This window comes from Capsicum annuum, chromosome 12, assembly GCF_002878395.1.
Source record: "Capsicum annuum cultivar UCD-10X-F1 chromosome 12, UCD10Xv1.1, whole genome shotgun sequence".
NCBI lineage: Eukaryota > Viridiplantae > Streptophyta > Magnoliopsida > Solanales > Solanaceae > Capsicum > Capsicum annuum.
In genome coordinates, this window is record NC_061122.1 from 186,612,039 (window position 1) to 186,630,751 (window position 18,713).

The 18,713-nt window shown below is 34.6% G+C and overlaps 1 protein-coding gene and 1 long non-coding RNA gene across 2 annotated transcripts; both read right to left on the reverse strand.

Annotated features, from left to right (window-relative positions):
• Window positions 1–13,623: 13,623 nt before the first annotated feature.
• Window positions 13,624–17,716, reverse strand: LOC107851506. The gene is made up of 2 exons (XR_001669052.2): window positions 17,403–17,716; window positions 13,624–13,983 (listed from the first exon to the last, which is right to left on the reverse strand). It is a non-coding gene; the product is annotated as an uncharacterized LOC107851506 (long non-coding RNA).
• On the reverse strand, window positions 13,990–15,593 carry LOC124889407 (zinc finger BED domain-containing protein RICESLEEPER 2-like). The gene is made up of 2 exons (XM_047401083.1): window positions 15,046–15,593; window positions 13,990–14,484 (listed from the first exon to the last, which is right to left on the reverse strand). Exons 1-2 carry the CDS (start codon window positions 15,465–15,467, stop codon window positions 14,187–14,189), a joined length of 720 nt encoding a protein of 239 aa, XP_047257039.1. The 5' UTR covers window positions 15,468–15,593; the 3' UTR covers window positions 13,990–14,186.
• Window positions 17,717–18,713: the final 997 nt, after the last annotated feature.

An 18,713-nucleotide genomic window follows, 5' to 3' on the forward strand; every position in this document is an offset into this window, starting at 1 on the left:
AATAAACAAATAGACACATATCTATTTTAACAGATGATACATCTATTAAAAATTATCAAACAAATATATTCATCTGTTGCAACAGTTGTCTAACCTGTTACATCAGATGAGTTATTTGTTGCAATAATTGTCTAACCTGTTGCATCAGATGCATTAGTTGTTGCAACATATGTTCGTCTGTTTCAGTAAATCAAATAGGTCTTCGTACTATTTTAATTTGTACCAACAGATGGGTCATCTATTGGAAATTATCGTATAACTCTTTTTTACCTGTTCGAATCTGTCCCAATAGATGATTCATATGTTGCAACAGATAGATAATATATTGTATATCTGTGCTTAGCATTGATAATTCTGGCTTTCCAGGTGGATGTCATAGTAGAAGGTACTGTTTGAACAACATAATATCACAGTTGATAATCCATCAGCTTCTTCCAAAGAAGAAGAAAAAGTGGAGTCTGTCAATTTGGGAGAATGCAAGAATTACCCATTTGAAGGGTTAAACATCTCGGATGAGGCTCCAAAATAACTAACAAAGTTGATCAATAACTATTCGGAATGGATTGTCTATGGGATGTTAAAGCATTATGTCCCAAGTACATAAATCATTTATAAGATATTGATTTATACAATTCTTGTTGTAAAAACATGACATTAACACATATAAATCATGTAAAAAATAAAATGACAAACACTACGAAGTGAACAAATCGAGTCTTAATTTGGATATGTTCGACTTTGTTGTTGCACATTCTGGAATGAAGGATTGGTTCTATTTGATGTCACAACCCCAAACTTACTAGAAAAATGAGGTTTAAATGCCATACATATTACTATTAATTAATACTTTATTTAATTGCATCTGTGTATTAATTTTTTTGTCATATAATATGAAATATTTGATAATATGTGCAGCACATGGATGTAATTTTTTACTACCTCCGAAAAAAGACCATGTTGCAAATATAAGAATAATACATATACATGACAAGTAATTATTTGTAAAAAGTTTACATCAATAATGCCTATGATAGGTATTGTCAACAACAAGAAGAAGTTTACCGAATTGAGGAATACTTGAACAATGCCATCAAAGATTTTAGCATTCTAGATGGATTACCTTGGCATTTGATCGATGAGGTAGACATCCCAATTAATTATGGTGATAAATTCCATGGGTATTGGTTGTCGTCATTCTAAAAAAGAGGTGCATCCGAGTTTATGACTCGATGTCGGGAAGGAGACATTTCGGACCATTGTCTGAGATACAAAAGCTGGCCAAAATATTGACTACTTACCTTGATATAAGTGGCTTCTTGGACCAAAAGGTTCGTACTAATTGATCAACCATTGAAGCATACCGAGATAAAATGGGTAATCCATTTAATGTAGAATATGCTGAAGGAATTATTCAACAACCCATTGGTAGCCTGTAAGTATCATGATTTAGTTTCATTTCATAAATTTTAGAATGCTTACATGAATTGCAAGATATGGATTATCTGATTCTTAAAAACACAGGGATTGTGATTTTTTTGTCACTGCTTATGCTGAGTATTTGAGCGATGGATTACAAATATCAAATGATGAACTTGATACCGAATTACTCCATAAAATATATGCTACTCTTTTATGGAAATACGGAAAAACGAAAGCTCAGAAAGCGTACGCAAGCGCACTAAAGATCCACGATGACCAAAATAGAATTTCATACCATCGGATGAAGAACAACTTGTCCATATTGAGTAGATCTTTATAGCTTGAGTCTGTCAAAGTATTAACCTCTCTTTAGGAATTGTTGGCACTAAAGGTTAAATTTTTGATTTATTTATTTAGTAGATTATCTGTACCCATATTTTTTTTATATTTCATTTATTTGTTGAGTTATTTCTGGTAATTTCTGAAGGCTTTGATTTATTTTATGTTGTCTATGAGTTTAATTTAATCCTTAGATTTAAACTTATTAATTGAAATGGAATACTAGATTCAAATATCACAATAGATAATGCACTTATTGCAACAGATAATTCATCTGTTGTAATAGACGAAATATCTATTAGAAATTATCAAATAGATTTAGACATATGTTACAACATATAGGTCATCTGTTGGAAATTATCAAATAAGTCTTACTATTATTTTGATTTATTCCAATAGATTACCTATCAGTTGCAACAGATAGACTATATATTGCAACAGATTGTATATCTGTTGCGACAGATAGACTTAGAAACATCTGCATGATGCAATAGATGACCAGACTATTGCAATAGATAATCAATCTGTCAGAACAGATAGACTATCTGTTACAACAGATAGACAATACAATCTGTTGCATTATAAAAAAATTTAATTTTCATCAAACATAAAAAATTGCCACTACATGTAAAGTGAAGTAGCTTGAAATAAAAAATTGTTATAGTGTCCGTGTTTCTATATTTTCTTCTTTATTCACAGGCTCCAAGCATCTAGTAAGTACCCCATAAGCCCAGACTTCTTGCATGTTTGCCACAATATCATCGCATAGAGCGGTCGTTGGCTCATCTATTTCTGTGCCAGTCAGCAAACATTTGATGTATGCAAGCGCGTACGACCCGCACACGACACTAATTTTATTTTTTGGAAGGTCTATGTCCTTGTTTTGACCTTTAAAATCCCATGCTTTCTTCATCAACACTTCCACTGAAAAATGATCTATCAGTTTACTCTTTCTTAACAAGCTGGGGAACAACTCTAACAGTGGCTGCATGTGGGTAAAAAAATCATCGTCGTCGAAAACAGGTAAGTTGCAGTCATAAACCTTAATCTTTCCCTCCTCGAGTAGTATTTCAATAGCTAGAAAATGTTTGATGGCCATGTTCATGACTGCAAAAATTCTCTTTGCCCTAGTCCAGCTCTTGTCGTGTGGACATGGCCTCTTCCCTCTAACATATTTAATCATACCTTCATCCTGTTGGAACCTAGAAACTAACCAATTAAATTCTAGGACACCGGGAGTGTCATCTATCTTACTGAGCTCATGGTACCTATCCTTGAAATTGTTGTAGAAATTAAGGTTTATTATCCTATCAGCAGTATCAGAAGCATTCGGGTACGCTAATTTTCTGCCCCTCATGAGACAGAGAATTTCATCAACATACTATGATATAAGAAGATAATTTTTAAATAGGTTAGTAATTGTAAAAAAGAAAAACATAGTGGAAAAATGCAATGAATGGTTCATATGTTGCAGAGGGTTCTCTGAATCTATTCATAGATTACCCAGCTAATGCAACTTATGCAACAGATGGCTAATCTGTTGCAACAGAACCACCACCAGTTGTACCAAACTACCCAGTTATTGTAACAGATGAAACATCTGTTGCGTAGCTTTCTCTTTATGAAGTAGATTAGAAGGCTAGGTTAGGAAAAGTAAACTATCCTTGTCCACGTACCACTTACTCATATTTGTCATATTCTTGAAGTCTTGGCCGTGAAAGGTATGCATGGTATATTCTTGTGCAAGTTGCTTGGCATTTATGGTCCTTTATATTTCCTTCTTCTCTTTGGCACCAAGTGTCACGTATATGTCCACCTTCTTCAATGGCCTCTGAACTTCAACAACTTATGGAGAGGGAGGAGTTGCACTTTTTTTTGGTTTCAGATTGGAGAGTATTTGGATTATTACTTTTTTCTTCCTCCTAACCGCCACTATAAGAGTGTATGGCTCCCTCACCTTCTTGGATGGTATGATACCTCTCTTGGATTTCAATTCCTCAACAGCTTTAGCGATAGCCTCTAATTTTTCAAACAGTTTATCCTGTCTTTCCTTGCACTTTTTGTATTTGGAATGAGAACATGAGGGTAAAAAGGACTGAGGGAAACCACTGTAAGGGTGAGAGGGACCGGTGTAAGGGTGAGAGGGACCTGTGTAAGGGGTGATTTCAAATATATTTATTTTTTCTTGATCATCAACATGCTCATCATCACAACTGGCAGCAACATCAGCATCAGCATGGCTTCCACCAACATCAACAACACCCCAGAAAAAACACCCGGATCTGTTGCAGTAGGTTGGTCATAAAGAGCATCAACATTAGGCTGACCATGACTAACTGCTCTTCTTATGGTTGTTTCTCCTGCCAATTTCTTTTTTATTAACTCCACTGTTGGGTCTGCTATTGTATCAACAAGACCTAGAGTAATAAAAGAAGTCATCTCCAACTCCTGCTCAGTAGGCACGATCCATGGATGCATAACCTATAAAAAAGACAAATACATTTAAATCATATAATAATTTACAGTCGGTTGGGTTACATGTTAACACAAATAACTCATGTAATAGATGATCTATATATCATAATAGTTGATCTATCTATCGTAACAGATTAATAATATGTTGCATCAGATTATCTATTTATTGCATAATTTGTAATAGATGGTTAATCTGTTGAGTAGGGTTCAGAAAACCAAAGCAACAGATGGGTAATCTATTACGAAATATGGATCGTCTATCGCAACATATTACCCATCTATTGCACCAATTGCAATAGACATGTAATCTGTTACAATAGATGACCTATTTGTCGCAACAGACGACACATCTATTTTGATATCTTTCGTTGAGTCAAATTATTTTACTTAAAAGAAGATGTACTGCATCATATGGAGGGTTAAAGAGATTAGCCTCTTAAATTCTTGTGTTTCTCTTTGCAGCCAATCGCCTAAGGATCCTTGGACGAGAAACCTCATTCGGGTAATCCTTGACCTGCTTTCGAACGGGAGGAATGACTTCGAATTCCAAGCCTAAAATATGTAAACAGGAAGTAAGCAAAAAGAAAGTCATAATAATTATTCAATATAAATTAATGGATGAGTAAACAAATAGTGATTAAATTTACCATGAACGCTCAAGGAAAGCCGTACAATGTGATCGTCTTTGGGGATAGGTTTGTCAGTAAAATTTAACAGTCAAGTTGTAGCTTTCATATCCTATGGATAATTGTTAAATTTCTCAAAATCCTCAGCAAGCGCCAATAAATCATCTTCTATGACTTTGTTGACATCTCTTGCCAATATAACGAAATGGGCAAACCAAACCTAGCACAATTGCTCCCTGTACTGCTTTGGTATGATTTTATCCTTGAGATCTTCTATCAGATCCTCTGCTTTGTAGCTACGTCTCTTAATGTTAACAAACCAGCTATTTTTTCCTTGCGTTTGTTGGGTTTGGTGGGTAGTCGCTTAGACAATGCCTTCCCTTTATTTGATGGCGGTGGTTTGGTTGTCTTTCTTGCCTTGGAATTTTTGCAGGGTGTTTCCTTGATGAGAGGTTCTTTTGGACTATCGTATCTCAAGCCTGTCACTATGACAAACTCTTTCATGCCAAAACAAAAAGGCATGCCATAGTAGTTGATCCAGATTTTATCCATCTTTTTCCCCCTCCGTTGAATCTTTATAATCCCCCACATACTTGATCCTGCGCTTGAGAAGAGCATATACCATGCTCATTTGGAAACGGGCAGTGTAGCCCTCAGGCAGCTCAAGAAAGCGTCCAAAGCAGATCTTCTTAAAAAGCTCGTCTATGTTTTTATTCTTCATAATATTACCAAATTCACCAAAAGGTTTCACCAACTGACATTTAAGTACAAGATTGCCAGTTAGTTCAGCAGGGTCATCTATCGGCATCACAACTAGAAACCTGTCAATGCTAATAGTTTTGATAGGATCATGCAAAGCCATTGGTGATGCATTATCATCATGTTGATCATCATTCTCTTTCTCACTTTCTACTTCTTCCTCTTCTTGATTATCATCATTTTGATCGGCATCCTCTTTCTCACTTTCTACTTCTTCCTCTTCTTGTTTAACTTCTTCTTTTTTCTCACTTTTAGTTTCCTCACCAGCCTCTATATACCCTTCTCCACCTCCCTTTTCATAACTTTCCTCATCTTCATTTTCCTTGACTGAGATTGTTCAAGAAGTTCCTCTGAATCCATCTATACTCTAGCCTTTTTTGTTAGGTGGTCAGAAGTTGATCCACTTTCAATTTCTTTTCTTTTGGGAGACATTTTTTAACTACAAATAATAGAAAAACAAAAAAATATATTACATTTGATGTCTGTATAATTTTTTAAAAAAGGTAAGACAATTTCAATAAATTATCATACGCCATATTACAAAAAAATATTCCAACGAATAACCTATTAGTTGGAACAGATGAGGAATCTGTTTGAAGACCTATTTAATATCTTCCAAGACCACCAAAACCACCAACACCACTACCGAGAATACCACCAATGCCACCAAGACCAACAACAATGCCACCAAGACCACTACCAAGACTACCACCAATGCCACCAAGACCAACAATAATGCCACCAATACCACCAATACCACTACCAAGACCACCAACATCACCACTAATGCCACTAATACCCGCACTAAGACCACCAACACCAACACCAATACCAATACCAAGACCACCGACACCACCACCAAGACCACCAAGACCGACACCACCAACAACAGCCACCAACAATACACAAAAACTATCCAATAATACCACGACAGTCAGCAAAACATTGCTAAGAAAACTAGGTTTTTCTTGGGTTCTTCCTACGTTTTTAGCATCAAAACTCAAAATTATTAACCTACTCTCGAAGGTAATACAACTAAATTTCTTCTTTTTCATTATTAACTAAAAAGCCCTAATTTTTAGAATAAAGAACAAATGTAGAACTCTTTTTGAACTCTATTACCTGCGAAGACAGAAAAAATGATGGATACAAGCGAGAGAAAATAATAACTATGTGGTCGAAAATAAGAAGAAAATCGATCTGTTTTGAAGCGTTGAGCAATATGTTGAGTAGTTGTTGAGAGAGAAAGAAAAGAGCGAGAACTCGAGATTTGAAATGATGAAACTTTATTCCCGTAAATAGATGATTTGTATGGATTGATTTTTAGTTTTGGAAAAGAATGACAAGTTTTGAAATTATTAATTTGGTCCGAATTGATCTTAATTATTTTTTAAAATTTTATAAGATATAATTTTAACCGTCTTATCGTAATAACGTGTATTAAGTTCAACTGGAACACTGATGAATTTTAGGTACTAGCTTAATAATAAGTTAATATGAATTGTTCCAAATCAGATTGATCGATTAATGACTCAGGTCAGGAGGAATGCAATACCAATATCATGTAATTGCAAAGACTCAATTGAAGTTGTAGGTTACCCTATGTACTCATCCCTAGTTCTAGCTAAATTAATTTAGGTATTAGATTAATAATAAGTTAATATGAATTATTTCAACTCAAATTGATCGATTGATGACTCAGGCCGGGAGGAACGCAATACCAACATCATGCAATTGCAAAGATTTAATTAAAGTTGTAGTTTTCCCTATCTACTCATCCCTAGTTCTAGCTAAATCAATTTAGGTATTACCTTAATAATAAGTTAATATGAATCATTTCAGCTCAGATTGATCGATTGATGACTCAAGTTGAGAGGAACGCAATACCAACATCATGCAATTGCAAAGACTCAATTGAAGTTGTAGTTGATCCTATAAACTCATATCTAGATATAGCTAAATAAATTTAGGTATTATCTTAATAATAAGTTAATATGAATCATTTCAGCTCAGATTGATTGATTGACAACTCAGGTTAGGAGGAACGTAATACCAACACCATGTAATTGCAAAGACTCAATTAAAGTTATAGTTGACCCTATCAACTCATCCCTAGTTCTAGATAAATGAATATAGGTAATAGCTTAATAATAAGTTAATATGAATCGTTTCAACTCAGATTGATCGATTGACAACTCAGGTCAGGAGGAACGTAATACAACACTATGTAATTGCAAAGACTCAATTAAAGTTGTAGTTAACCCTATCAACTCATCCCTAGTTCTAGATAAATTAATTTAGGGATTAGCTTTATAATAAGTTAATATGAATCGTTTCAACTCAGATTGATCATTTGACGACTCAAGTCAGGAGGAACGCAATACCAAAATCATGCAATTCCAAAGACAATTAAAATTGTAGTTGACCCTATCAACTCATCCCTAGTTCTAGATAAATAAATTTAGGTATTATCTTAATAATAAGTTAATATGAATCATTTTAACTTAGATTGATCGATTGATGACTTAGGTTGGGAGGAATGCAATACCAACAACATGCAATTGCAAAGACTCAATTGAAGTTGTAGTTGACTCTATTAACTCATCCCTAGTTCTAGATAAATTCATTTAGTTATTAGCTTAATGATATGTAAATATGAATCGTTTCAACTCAGAGTGATAGATTGATGACTCAGGTCAGGAGAAACGCAATACCAATATCATGCAATTGCAAAGACTCAATTAAAGTTGTAGTTGACCCTATAAACTCATCCCTGGTTATAGCTAAATCAATTTAGGTATTATTTTAATAATAAGTTGATATGAATCATTTTAACTTAGAGTGATCGATTGACGACTCAGGTCGGGAGGAATGCAATACAACATCATGCAATTGCAAAGACCCAATTGAAGTTATAGTTGAACCTATAAAATCATTCTAGTTCTAGCTAAATCAATTTAGGTATTAGCTTAATAATAAGTTGATATAAATCATTTCAACTCATATTGATCGATTGACGACTTAGGTCAAGAGGAACGCAATACCAACATTATGCAATTACAAAGACTCAATTGAAGTTGTAGTTGATCCTATCAACTCATCCCTAGTTCTAGATAAATAAATTTAGGTATTATCTTAATAATAATTTGACATGAATCATTTCAACTTAGATTGATTGACGACTCAGGTAGGGAGGAACGCAATACCAACATCATGCAATTGGAAAGACTCAATTAAAGTTGTAGGCTACCCTATGTACTCATCCCTATTCTAGCTAAATAAATTTAGGTATTAGCTTAATAATAAGTTGATATGAATCATTTTAACTCAGATTTATCGATTGACGACTAAGGTTGGAGGAACGCAATACCAACATCATGCAATTGCAAAGACTCAATTGAAGTTTTAGTTAACCTTATCAACTCATCCCTAGTTCTAGATAAATAAATTTAGGTATTAGTTTAATAATAAGTTGATATGAATCATTTCAACTAAGATTGATCGATTGACGACTTAGGTCAGGAGAAATGCAATACCAACATCGTGCAATTGCTAGGACTCAATTGAAGTTGTAGTTGACCCTATCAACTCATCCCTAGTTCTAGATAAATCAATTTAGGTATTGTCTTAATAATAAGTTTATGTGAATCATTTTAACTCATGGTGAGAACGATTGATTACTCAGGTCGGGAGAAACTCAATACCAACACATACAATTACAAAGACTCAATTAAAGTTGTAGTTGACCTTTCAACTCATGCTTAGTTATAGCTAAATCAATTTAGGTATTATCTTAATAATAAGTTGATATGAATCATTTCAACTCAGAGTGATCGATTGACGACTTAGGTCAAGAGGAATGGAATACCAGCATCATGTCATTGTAAAGACTCAATTAAAGTTGTAGTTGACCCTATCAACTCATCCCTAGTTCTAGATAAATAAATTTTAGGTATTAGATTAATAATAAGTTTATATGAATTATTTCAACTCAGGTTGATCGATTGACGACTCAGGTTGGGAGGAACGCAATACTAACATCATGCAATTATAAATACTCAATTGAAATTGTAGTTGACCTTATCAACTCATCCCTAGTTCTAGCTAAATCAATTTAGGTATTAGATTAATAATAAGTGTATATGAATTATTTCAACTCAGATTGATTGATTGATTACTCAGGTCGGGAGGAACGCAATACCACCATCATGTAATTGCAAAAATTCAATTGAAGTTGTAGTTGACCCTATGTACTCATCCCTAGTTCTAGATAAATCAATTTAGGTATTAGCTTAATGATAAGTTAATATGAATCATTTCAACTCAGATTGATCGATTGATGACTTAGGTCGGGAGGAAGCCAATACCAATATCATGCAATTGCAAAGACTCAATTGAAGTTGTAGTTGACCCTATCAACTCATCCCTAGTTCTAGGTAAATCAATTGCAAAGAAATATGTTGCAACAGACGACTGAGCTGTTGGCAATTTTCAAACAGATATTGAGATCTATTGCAACAGATTACCTATCTATTTTAATTATCAAATAGACATTTGCATCTATTGCGACAAATGACTGAGTTGCTGGAAATTTTCAAGAAGATATTGATATCTATTGCAACAGATGACATATCTTTTTGAAAATCTTTTTTTTTTATTTTAAAACGATTTTCTGTCTGAAATAAAAAAGATAAAATACTAAGGCGGTAAAAAATATTTCTTGGATAACTCAAAATTTTCCTCCTTGAGTAGTCTTATCTTGTCTTTTCAATGTCACCCATCTCCTCATGCCCTTTAAAGTTATTAATGAATATTTAAACTCATTTCTAGAATTATCTCTCCTCCGGCCATAAATTAATTTATCTCTTTTCTTTTTCTTTCTATCCTCTTTAGGGTTATCATAACCATCTCCCTTTTCTCTTTTTTCTCTCCTCTTTCTCATGAGGATCCTTTCGGATCTCAATCAATCTATATCTTTTCTTGAATGAAATTATTTTTTTGATCCCCTTGCTTTTGACATTTCATGTATGGTTCACTATTTCTCTTTTATTCTCGTCTTCTTCTTTGCAAGTTATTTAAATTAGTTATTTACATCTATTTTTTTATTTAATTACCCTTTACCCATATCCTATTTATTTAAAAAATTTGAAGGAAAGATGACTTTTAAGTTTAAAAGCCTTGTTGGCAGTATCGTTTTTCTTGTATGTATTTCATTTATTTTTTTCTTGTTAATGTTGTTATTGATGTTGTTGGTGTTGTTGGAACGTGTGGTGTGGTGTTGTTGATGGTGTTGTTTATTTATTATTGATATTGTTGTTGATGTTGCAACAGACGGAGCAACTGTTGGAACAAATCAAACCACTAGCAAGGCTGGTTTGATGTATTCCAGCAAATTACACATCTGTTGTAACATACTCCATATCTATTGCAATACATGCGTGGCCTGTTACAACAGATTGCCCATCTGTTCGAGAATCTGTTGCAACTGATATAGAGTCTGTTGCAACAGATGTGTAATCTGTTGTAACAGATGGGGAATATGTAGCAACAGATGGACAATCTATTGTAACAGATGGGGAAGTTGTTGAACAGATGTTGAAATATGTTGTATTTATTCAATTTTGTGTTACCTTTTTTAAAACTATGCAGACATCAATTATAATGTTCTTTTTGTTCTTCTCTTGTTTGACATCAATTGTTTTTCTCTTGTTTGTAGATATAAGAAAATAAAAGTTGATCAACTTTTGCTCAACCAATACAAAAAGCTACAGTAAAGATGGGTTCGGAGGAATAAGCTGCTTGCAGATGGAACCACTTCATATGTGGGAGGTATGTATTACTGATTATGTTATCGTGAAACACACATAGAGTATATTGATTTTATGAATGTTGTTTTTCACCCATTAAGCATTGATCATTCAAACAAGATATCTGCAATTTTACAGTTAAATTTGATAGGTCCGAACTGATAAAGCCGAATGACCATGAATATGGTTCCAATACCCTGTTAAGATTTAATGATGGTTGTTGCTCATATTTATGTGTCAAGCTTTGTGAAGGGATCAAGTTTTGGTGGCATTGTAGAAAGATTCAATAGAGATTGGACTAACTTTTAGGGTGCATTGGACTCTGAGAAGGCCTTCGAAGCCTCCCACTACTGTAACCGAGAATGGAAATCAATATAGTTATTGCCCTAGACCATAGGGGTGGGCATTAGGGAATTCGGTTCGTTTTCGTGTTTTTTTTTGGCTTTTTTGATTTTCAATTCTCAATTTAGGTGTACCGAAAATCAAACCGAATTAGTTTGGTCTGATTCGGTTTGAATTAATAATTTCGGTTTTGGGGCCCCTTAATGGGCTAAATTATTTTTGTGCAAAAAGAGCCTGAGCTTGGTGAGGCTGCTATGAGAGTCGTACTGAAATCAAAGTAGTAAGTACTGGCCGGTTACAAATTACCCAAAGTTCTGTTTATTCTACTACATTAATCCAATTGTACAAGGAACTTGCCCAGTTGCCCACTTGCCCCTTGGAGATGTATATTTCCTTTTCAGGGCGTTTAGTAATGGTATTTTTACATTAAAGATCTAATACTTTAGCAAAAGATTGGTCAGCCTTATGACTATGTCATCCCCTTCTTATATGAATTATAATTAAACAAAGGAAAAATACATGAAAAGACTATTTACTTGGACAAACATCCTTACCATATCTATATTAACAAATTACAACAATCTTTACTCCATTAAAGAAAACTCAACTCAAATATAAAGATTGCATCTTATACATGAATTGGTTGGCTTGATTACACACAAAAGAGTAAGCTATAATCAGTAGCAAGAGTAAGCTAAAATTCAATTCAAACAAAAGATTAAGCAAAAAATTGTATTTCTACACACAGCATAAATATTACTCACTACTACTCATGTAGCAATTGCAATAAACAAAATGGAGCTCCTTTACATATTACAATACCATAAAAAAGATTTTTAAAAGAAAAAAAATAAATTATACTGGTTGAGTTGCCCTGCCTTTGTAGTTTGTACACCAAAATTACCAAGTTTTGAACAGTTGGAACCCGCAAGTGTTCCCAGTTCGAGTCGAAGGGATGGAGAAGAACCTGTAGGGACACTGGAGCAAAAGTGTTTGACAATTAACGGAGAATGTGAAGCCGTGAAGGGGATGCTGGAAGCTCTAGCACCATTTCTCTATTCCAAGTGCCTTCTACAGCTTGAAGTGGTGATTCTGAAGTAAGAAAAGAATCAACACACTTGTCCCTTTACTCAGTTCTTTACTTCGATAAAAAAAACATTTTGTGTAAACTTTACACTGAATCACTGATATTCAAGCTTCAGTACCACACCACAAAGTATGATTTAGCAATAGCAACAGATTCATTGATTCAATAATACCAAGAATGCTCATGCAACTTCGGTCCATATTAAGAGTCCAAGGTTCAGTAACATCTCAAACTAACTACCAAAAGACAAAACAAAAGCTAGTACAGCAACAGGAGAAAGAAACATCATAAGTTCCATCTCAACGACACCCCCATATGCAATCTCCTAACTTAAACAGAATCCATCGACTTAAAACAAATCCGTAAACTCAAGCAATCACCAACCTCTCCAAATGATTAAGCAACTGAAAGACTATGGCAGGACTATCATCACTTGATGGGCATCGGGCATTCACGAACCCACAAAAACATAAACTTAACATCTCCTTACATAATAACCATGAACAAGGGCTAATAGAGGACAAGGGAATAATACTGATGTTGCAGCAGGTTGAACCAGCAAACCAGTAGCAGCAAGTTGCAACAGGTTGAACCTGATGTTTTCACTAAAGTGACCAACAGGACAAGGGAATAATACTGATGTTTGTGAAGACTATGCCAGCAACAGAAACTAGTAACACTTAGGCAGCAACCACTAACATTCTACAGGAACTAGTAGCAGCAGCCAGCAAACCAAAAACACAAAGTCTAAAACAGTAGCACAACTTAAAAGGCTGAAATAGCAGCAATTAATAGCATAAAATGCAAAAATAGTAGCAGCCTAAAAGGCTAAAACAGTAGCAGCCCACATATAAACAAAATAGAAGCAACAACAAGTCTTAAAAGTTAAAATTCAACTAGGTCGAATTATCTCAAGTGCTTAAAGAGTGAGTAAATTCTTCTCGTCTTTCATAGAACACTTATCGAAATGCCTACGCAAAGAGAATCTCCCACATATTTTCAGAGGGCAATTGAGGATTAAGCCACATTTCAAGCATCTTGCCTTGCGCACTTCTTCATTGTCTTGAATTACCTCATAATGTTCCCAAATAGCCGAGTGAATTTTGGATTAAGGAGGCATCACTTGAACCTTCAACATAGAACCAAAAATTAGAATATAACTTACAATTTATAAAAGGATATAACCAAACAAGCAAAGTATTGAGCTCACCAAACAAGCAAAGTACTAGCAAATCGCAATCATACATCAACAATGCAAGATTCTCATCCAGTTTTTGTTATCTCTAAAACAAAATTTAACAAATATATTATACTATAACACAAATAAGTATTTTATTTTTTTTCAAAAAACACACAAAAATACAAAATTCTTAGTTTCTTGCCGAGTTCAAGTTTCTCAAGAAACTCCAAATTTTCTTCAACACAAATAGGACTAGTCTCTTGTCGAATCCAATCTTGAACACAAATAAGCCATTGCAGATATTTAGAAGTCAATGAACTTCTAAATCGATCAAGAATACGACCACCGATGCCAAATGCACATTCCGATGCCACACTTGACATCGGAATAGCCAATACATCATGAGCCAACTGTGAAAGGACAGGAAATCTAGGAGAATTAACTTTCCACCAATTTACAACAACAACAACAAACCCAGTGTATTCCCACTTAGTGGGGTCTGGGGGGGGTAAGATGTACGCAGTCCATACCTCTACCTCTGATGAAGTAGAAAGGCTGTTTCCGAAAGACCCCCGGCTCAAGTCACGAGATATCACACAAACACATAGTACAGCACAGAAGCAGATGACATAACATAGATACGGCACCCATAAGGAATATAAAACAGAGTAAAGCAGGAATGCAGGAATATACAGCGGAGGAAAGCACACATATTCGTAATAAACATGGAACACGGAACACGGAACATTGAATACGGAATCATAACAGGAATACCCCCCACCAATTTATTCCCTACACTAGCGACCCGAACTGGCCCTAATCCTCTGCCGTAATTCTCATCTTCCATACCTTCCTATCTAGGGTCATGTCCTCGGTGAGCTGTAACTGTTCCATGTCCCGCCTAATCACCTCACCCCAGTACTTCTTCGGTCTACCCCTACCCCGTCTAAAACCATCCAACGCTAGCCTCTCACACCTACGGACCGGGGCATCCGTGCCCCTCCTCTTCACCAATTTAAGATATCAAAATCCTCAGATTTAGATTCGGATCCAGGCTCGGGCACAGGCTCTTGGTCTTCACCAAGGTATTTATCCAACTCTGATTTAGTACCTCCAATACTACCACAATCTTTTGACTTTTTCTTCATGTGAAGCTTATTTCTCAAAGTGTTTGTTTTTAAGCTTTGAGGAACACCAGAATTAGATGAACCAGACGAGTCAGATGAAGTGTATCCAGATGAAGATGGATTATTTTTAGAACCTTTTGAATACTTCCTAACATAGAAAGCAAACAAATTCTTCAAATAAGTTTCTACTTCAGCACCTACTTTTTTTTTCATTTCTTTCCCTAATAGCTCTTCAAGAGCAAAGCTAACATACTCAAACTTATTACGAGGATCCAACACAGAAGTAATAAAAATCATTTTGTTCATCTTTGCAGAAGTCCCCCAATAATTCTTGAACTTTCTTTCATTCCCAACTCAACATCATCACTTGTCATACACTCTTTCAAATAAGCATCAAGTTCATATTAATCCTCAAAATGAACATTACAAGTGACATACCGTGAACCTGAAACCTTTAAAGTGAGCATATAAAATCTTTCAAGAAACTTTATCCATTCCTCACATTGACCCAATCATCACTTTGAATTGAACCTGCAACACTACTATCTTCACAAACATCAGTAGAAAGATAAGAATTAAACTTATCATCATAAAGATCAAACCTCTCAGAAGCTTTCTCAAACTTTTCTGCCATCTCCAACATCAAATAGGTGGAATTCCACCTAGTAGGCACGTCAAATGACAACTTCTTAGCATATTTTATTTTTTGTATTTCACAACATTTATTGAAGTTTCTTGTTCTTGCAGGAGAGGATCTGACATACTTAACCATTTACCTTACCCGTTTGATAGAAGGACCAATTTCTTTCAAACCATCTTGCATAATTAGATTAAGTATATGAGTCATACATCTTACATGGAGATGTTTACCATCCATCACATTGGTGCCCCACATATCTAACTTCTTAGACAATGCGGGAACTGCAATATTATTTGAAGAAGCATTGTCAACAGTAGCAGTGAACACACTGACCAAATTCCAATCAAGCAAACAATTACTAATACACTCCGCCAAATGCTCACCTTTATGACTGGTGATAGGGCAAAAGTTCAAAATTCTTTTATGAAGCACCCAATCACGATCAATAAAGTGAGCAGTCAAACACATATAGTTAAGCTTTTGCACCGATGTCCATGTGTCTGTTGTAAGACAGATTCTTGGTTGCATTCCTCTAAATTACTTCTTCAAGCTTAGTCTCAATTCACCATAAACATCATAGCAATCTCTTGTTATTGTTCTACGGGAAGGAATCCAAAACAAAGATTGGGCTTTACTCATAAACTTCTTAAAGCCTTCATTTTCTACGAAGCTAAATGGCAGTTCATCTACAATTATCATCTCAACTAAAGCTCTCCTAACTACCTCTTGCTCAAATTTCCAATATTCTCCTGATGAATCCTTTGTTTGAAAGTTTAACAATGTCTGGCCACTACTACCCAAATGTTGTCTCAATCCACTTGTTCCATTTTTAGTTGTATTAGCAACATAATTTTGATGGCAATGCAGACATTTTCTTTAACTAGTTTACCATTTTCAATATCTTTTCAAAATGTTCCCAAGCAGTAGGTCTACTTTCCATTTCTTTCCTTTTATTTTGATCTGTAGTGTCAATTGAGTTGTCATTACTGTTATCAGGTACACTATCAGTTGAACCGGCCATACTAACTCGACTTTCATCGGCCATCTATGTAAAATTCGAAAGAAAAAACAAAATTAAAAGTGTTCAGAGTTTAGACTGTTTAACAATCGAACATATTTCACAAAATCAGAAAAATCAATTTACAGAATCAGTTAATCAAAAAAATCAACAAAAAATCTCACTCTTCAACAAATCACCGATTAAAATCAAAAGGAACTAAGGTAGCAAATAAAATTAACACTATACAGTAAACTCTAAAGTCCTCAGGGTCTTTTTATATAGAGAACAAAAAGGAAAGTGGACTGATACAGTGATACCGACGGAATACTAAGCAAAATTGTCAGAGTCTTAATTAGTAAAGTATGCAATTTAATATTTTATGACTTAGGGGTTGTTTAATCTACACATATGTCCCAAAATCAAACCCAAAACAGCTTAATAGTGCAAAATAACAAGGAACATATATGAAAATAAAGATTTTGCGTTTTATAAAAATCAAAAGTGAAAGTAGGTGTGCTACGTGTCTATTAATAGTCAAACTTATTATTTCACAATCACTGAAGAAGAAGAAAAATGAAAAAAAGAAAAAAGAAAATGATACTTGATTCGCCGCTGAGCCTCTCCGGTGAGTTTGCCGTTCGTCGCTCATTGTCCGGCGTCCCGCTTTCCGCCGTTCGTACTTCGTCTCTTCGATGGATTTTAATTGCTAAAGAAAAGAAAGTGCCAATTGCTGCTGCTAAGTGATGTTGTGAGTTCAGTTGTGAGTGGTGACATATGTCTTACCGATTTGCTGTTGCCCGTTTGGGTATTTGCCATTTGGGCCGACTGATTGGATTTGGTCCTAATTTTTAGATAATTGTATAAATAACATGAATACTAACACTTTTGGAAGTAATTACACTTTCTTCCATTTTTTAAATTATTTTATTCTCTCTTCCTATTAATATATATAATATAGCTGACATATATATAGCATTTTATGTATATGATGGGATTTTTGTAATACGTTTTGGGAGTTAGAATTTTTTGCAATATTAGAAACATAAGTTGTGTATTTATATAATTTTTAGATAATTATTAATTGGGGTGGGCTAGTGCCTGGTGTATAAATTAATTGGGCTGTGTAGACTAAATACTGAATAGCCTGTATTTGTATAAAAATTTGATTTAAACCGCATACCGAAATACATAAACACAATAACCGAAACCCGAACCAAATATCGATTTATATTAAAAAATAAATACCGAACTGAAAAATCAAAATCAAAAAATTGAATTAATTCGGTTCGATTTTTTAGTTTTCGGTATTTATGCCCACCCCTACTAGCCCAAGTTTTTATGGTTGGGTTGCTCAGGGTGATGATTATACGCCAGAAGGTGCAGTAGGAGAATACTTATGAGGGAAAAGGGGAGTTGATGAATATTATATCATCTGAGAACGAATAAAAGAGGAAACATAGGATATGAGGGAATTTGTAGCGGATCTGGCCAATTAAATTGACTTAAAACATGAAAAATTTGAATAAAGTACATATATGAAAGTGTATCCAAAAATAAAAATTCGTCTGTTATCTCTCTCAAAGAAAAATAGTGCAGCTGGGCACTTTGCTGGAGAGCTGCAACTAGCTAGCGTGGTCGGAATGATCACCTACATAGAAAATAGTAGAACATCAAGAAAGCAACTTTGTGGGCATCGAGGGTTGAAATGATGTACAGTAAGTCAAGAAAATTTGCCCCAAGAATAGCTGCAATTAAAACAAGGAATCTAAGCGAAGGCGGCAGTTTCTGAATTTTAAATTGCATCCCAAGCCTTCTTGTTTGTGTTTCTAATTAGGTCCACTGCTATTGATCTGATCAAAACCACAAACAAGAACGAAAGGCAAATTGAGTGATTACTTTCTTAGTAATATGG

Coding starts and splice junctions, on each gene's coding strand:
- LOC124889407 (XM_047401083.1), bottom strand. CDS start 15,467: ATGAACAAAATGATTTTTATTACTTCTGTGTTGGATCCTCGTAATAAG. Junction 14,485..15,045: donor GATTTTGATATCTTAAATTG/GTGAAGAGGAGG, acceptor TGTTGTAAATTG/GTGGAAAGTTAATTCTCCTA.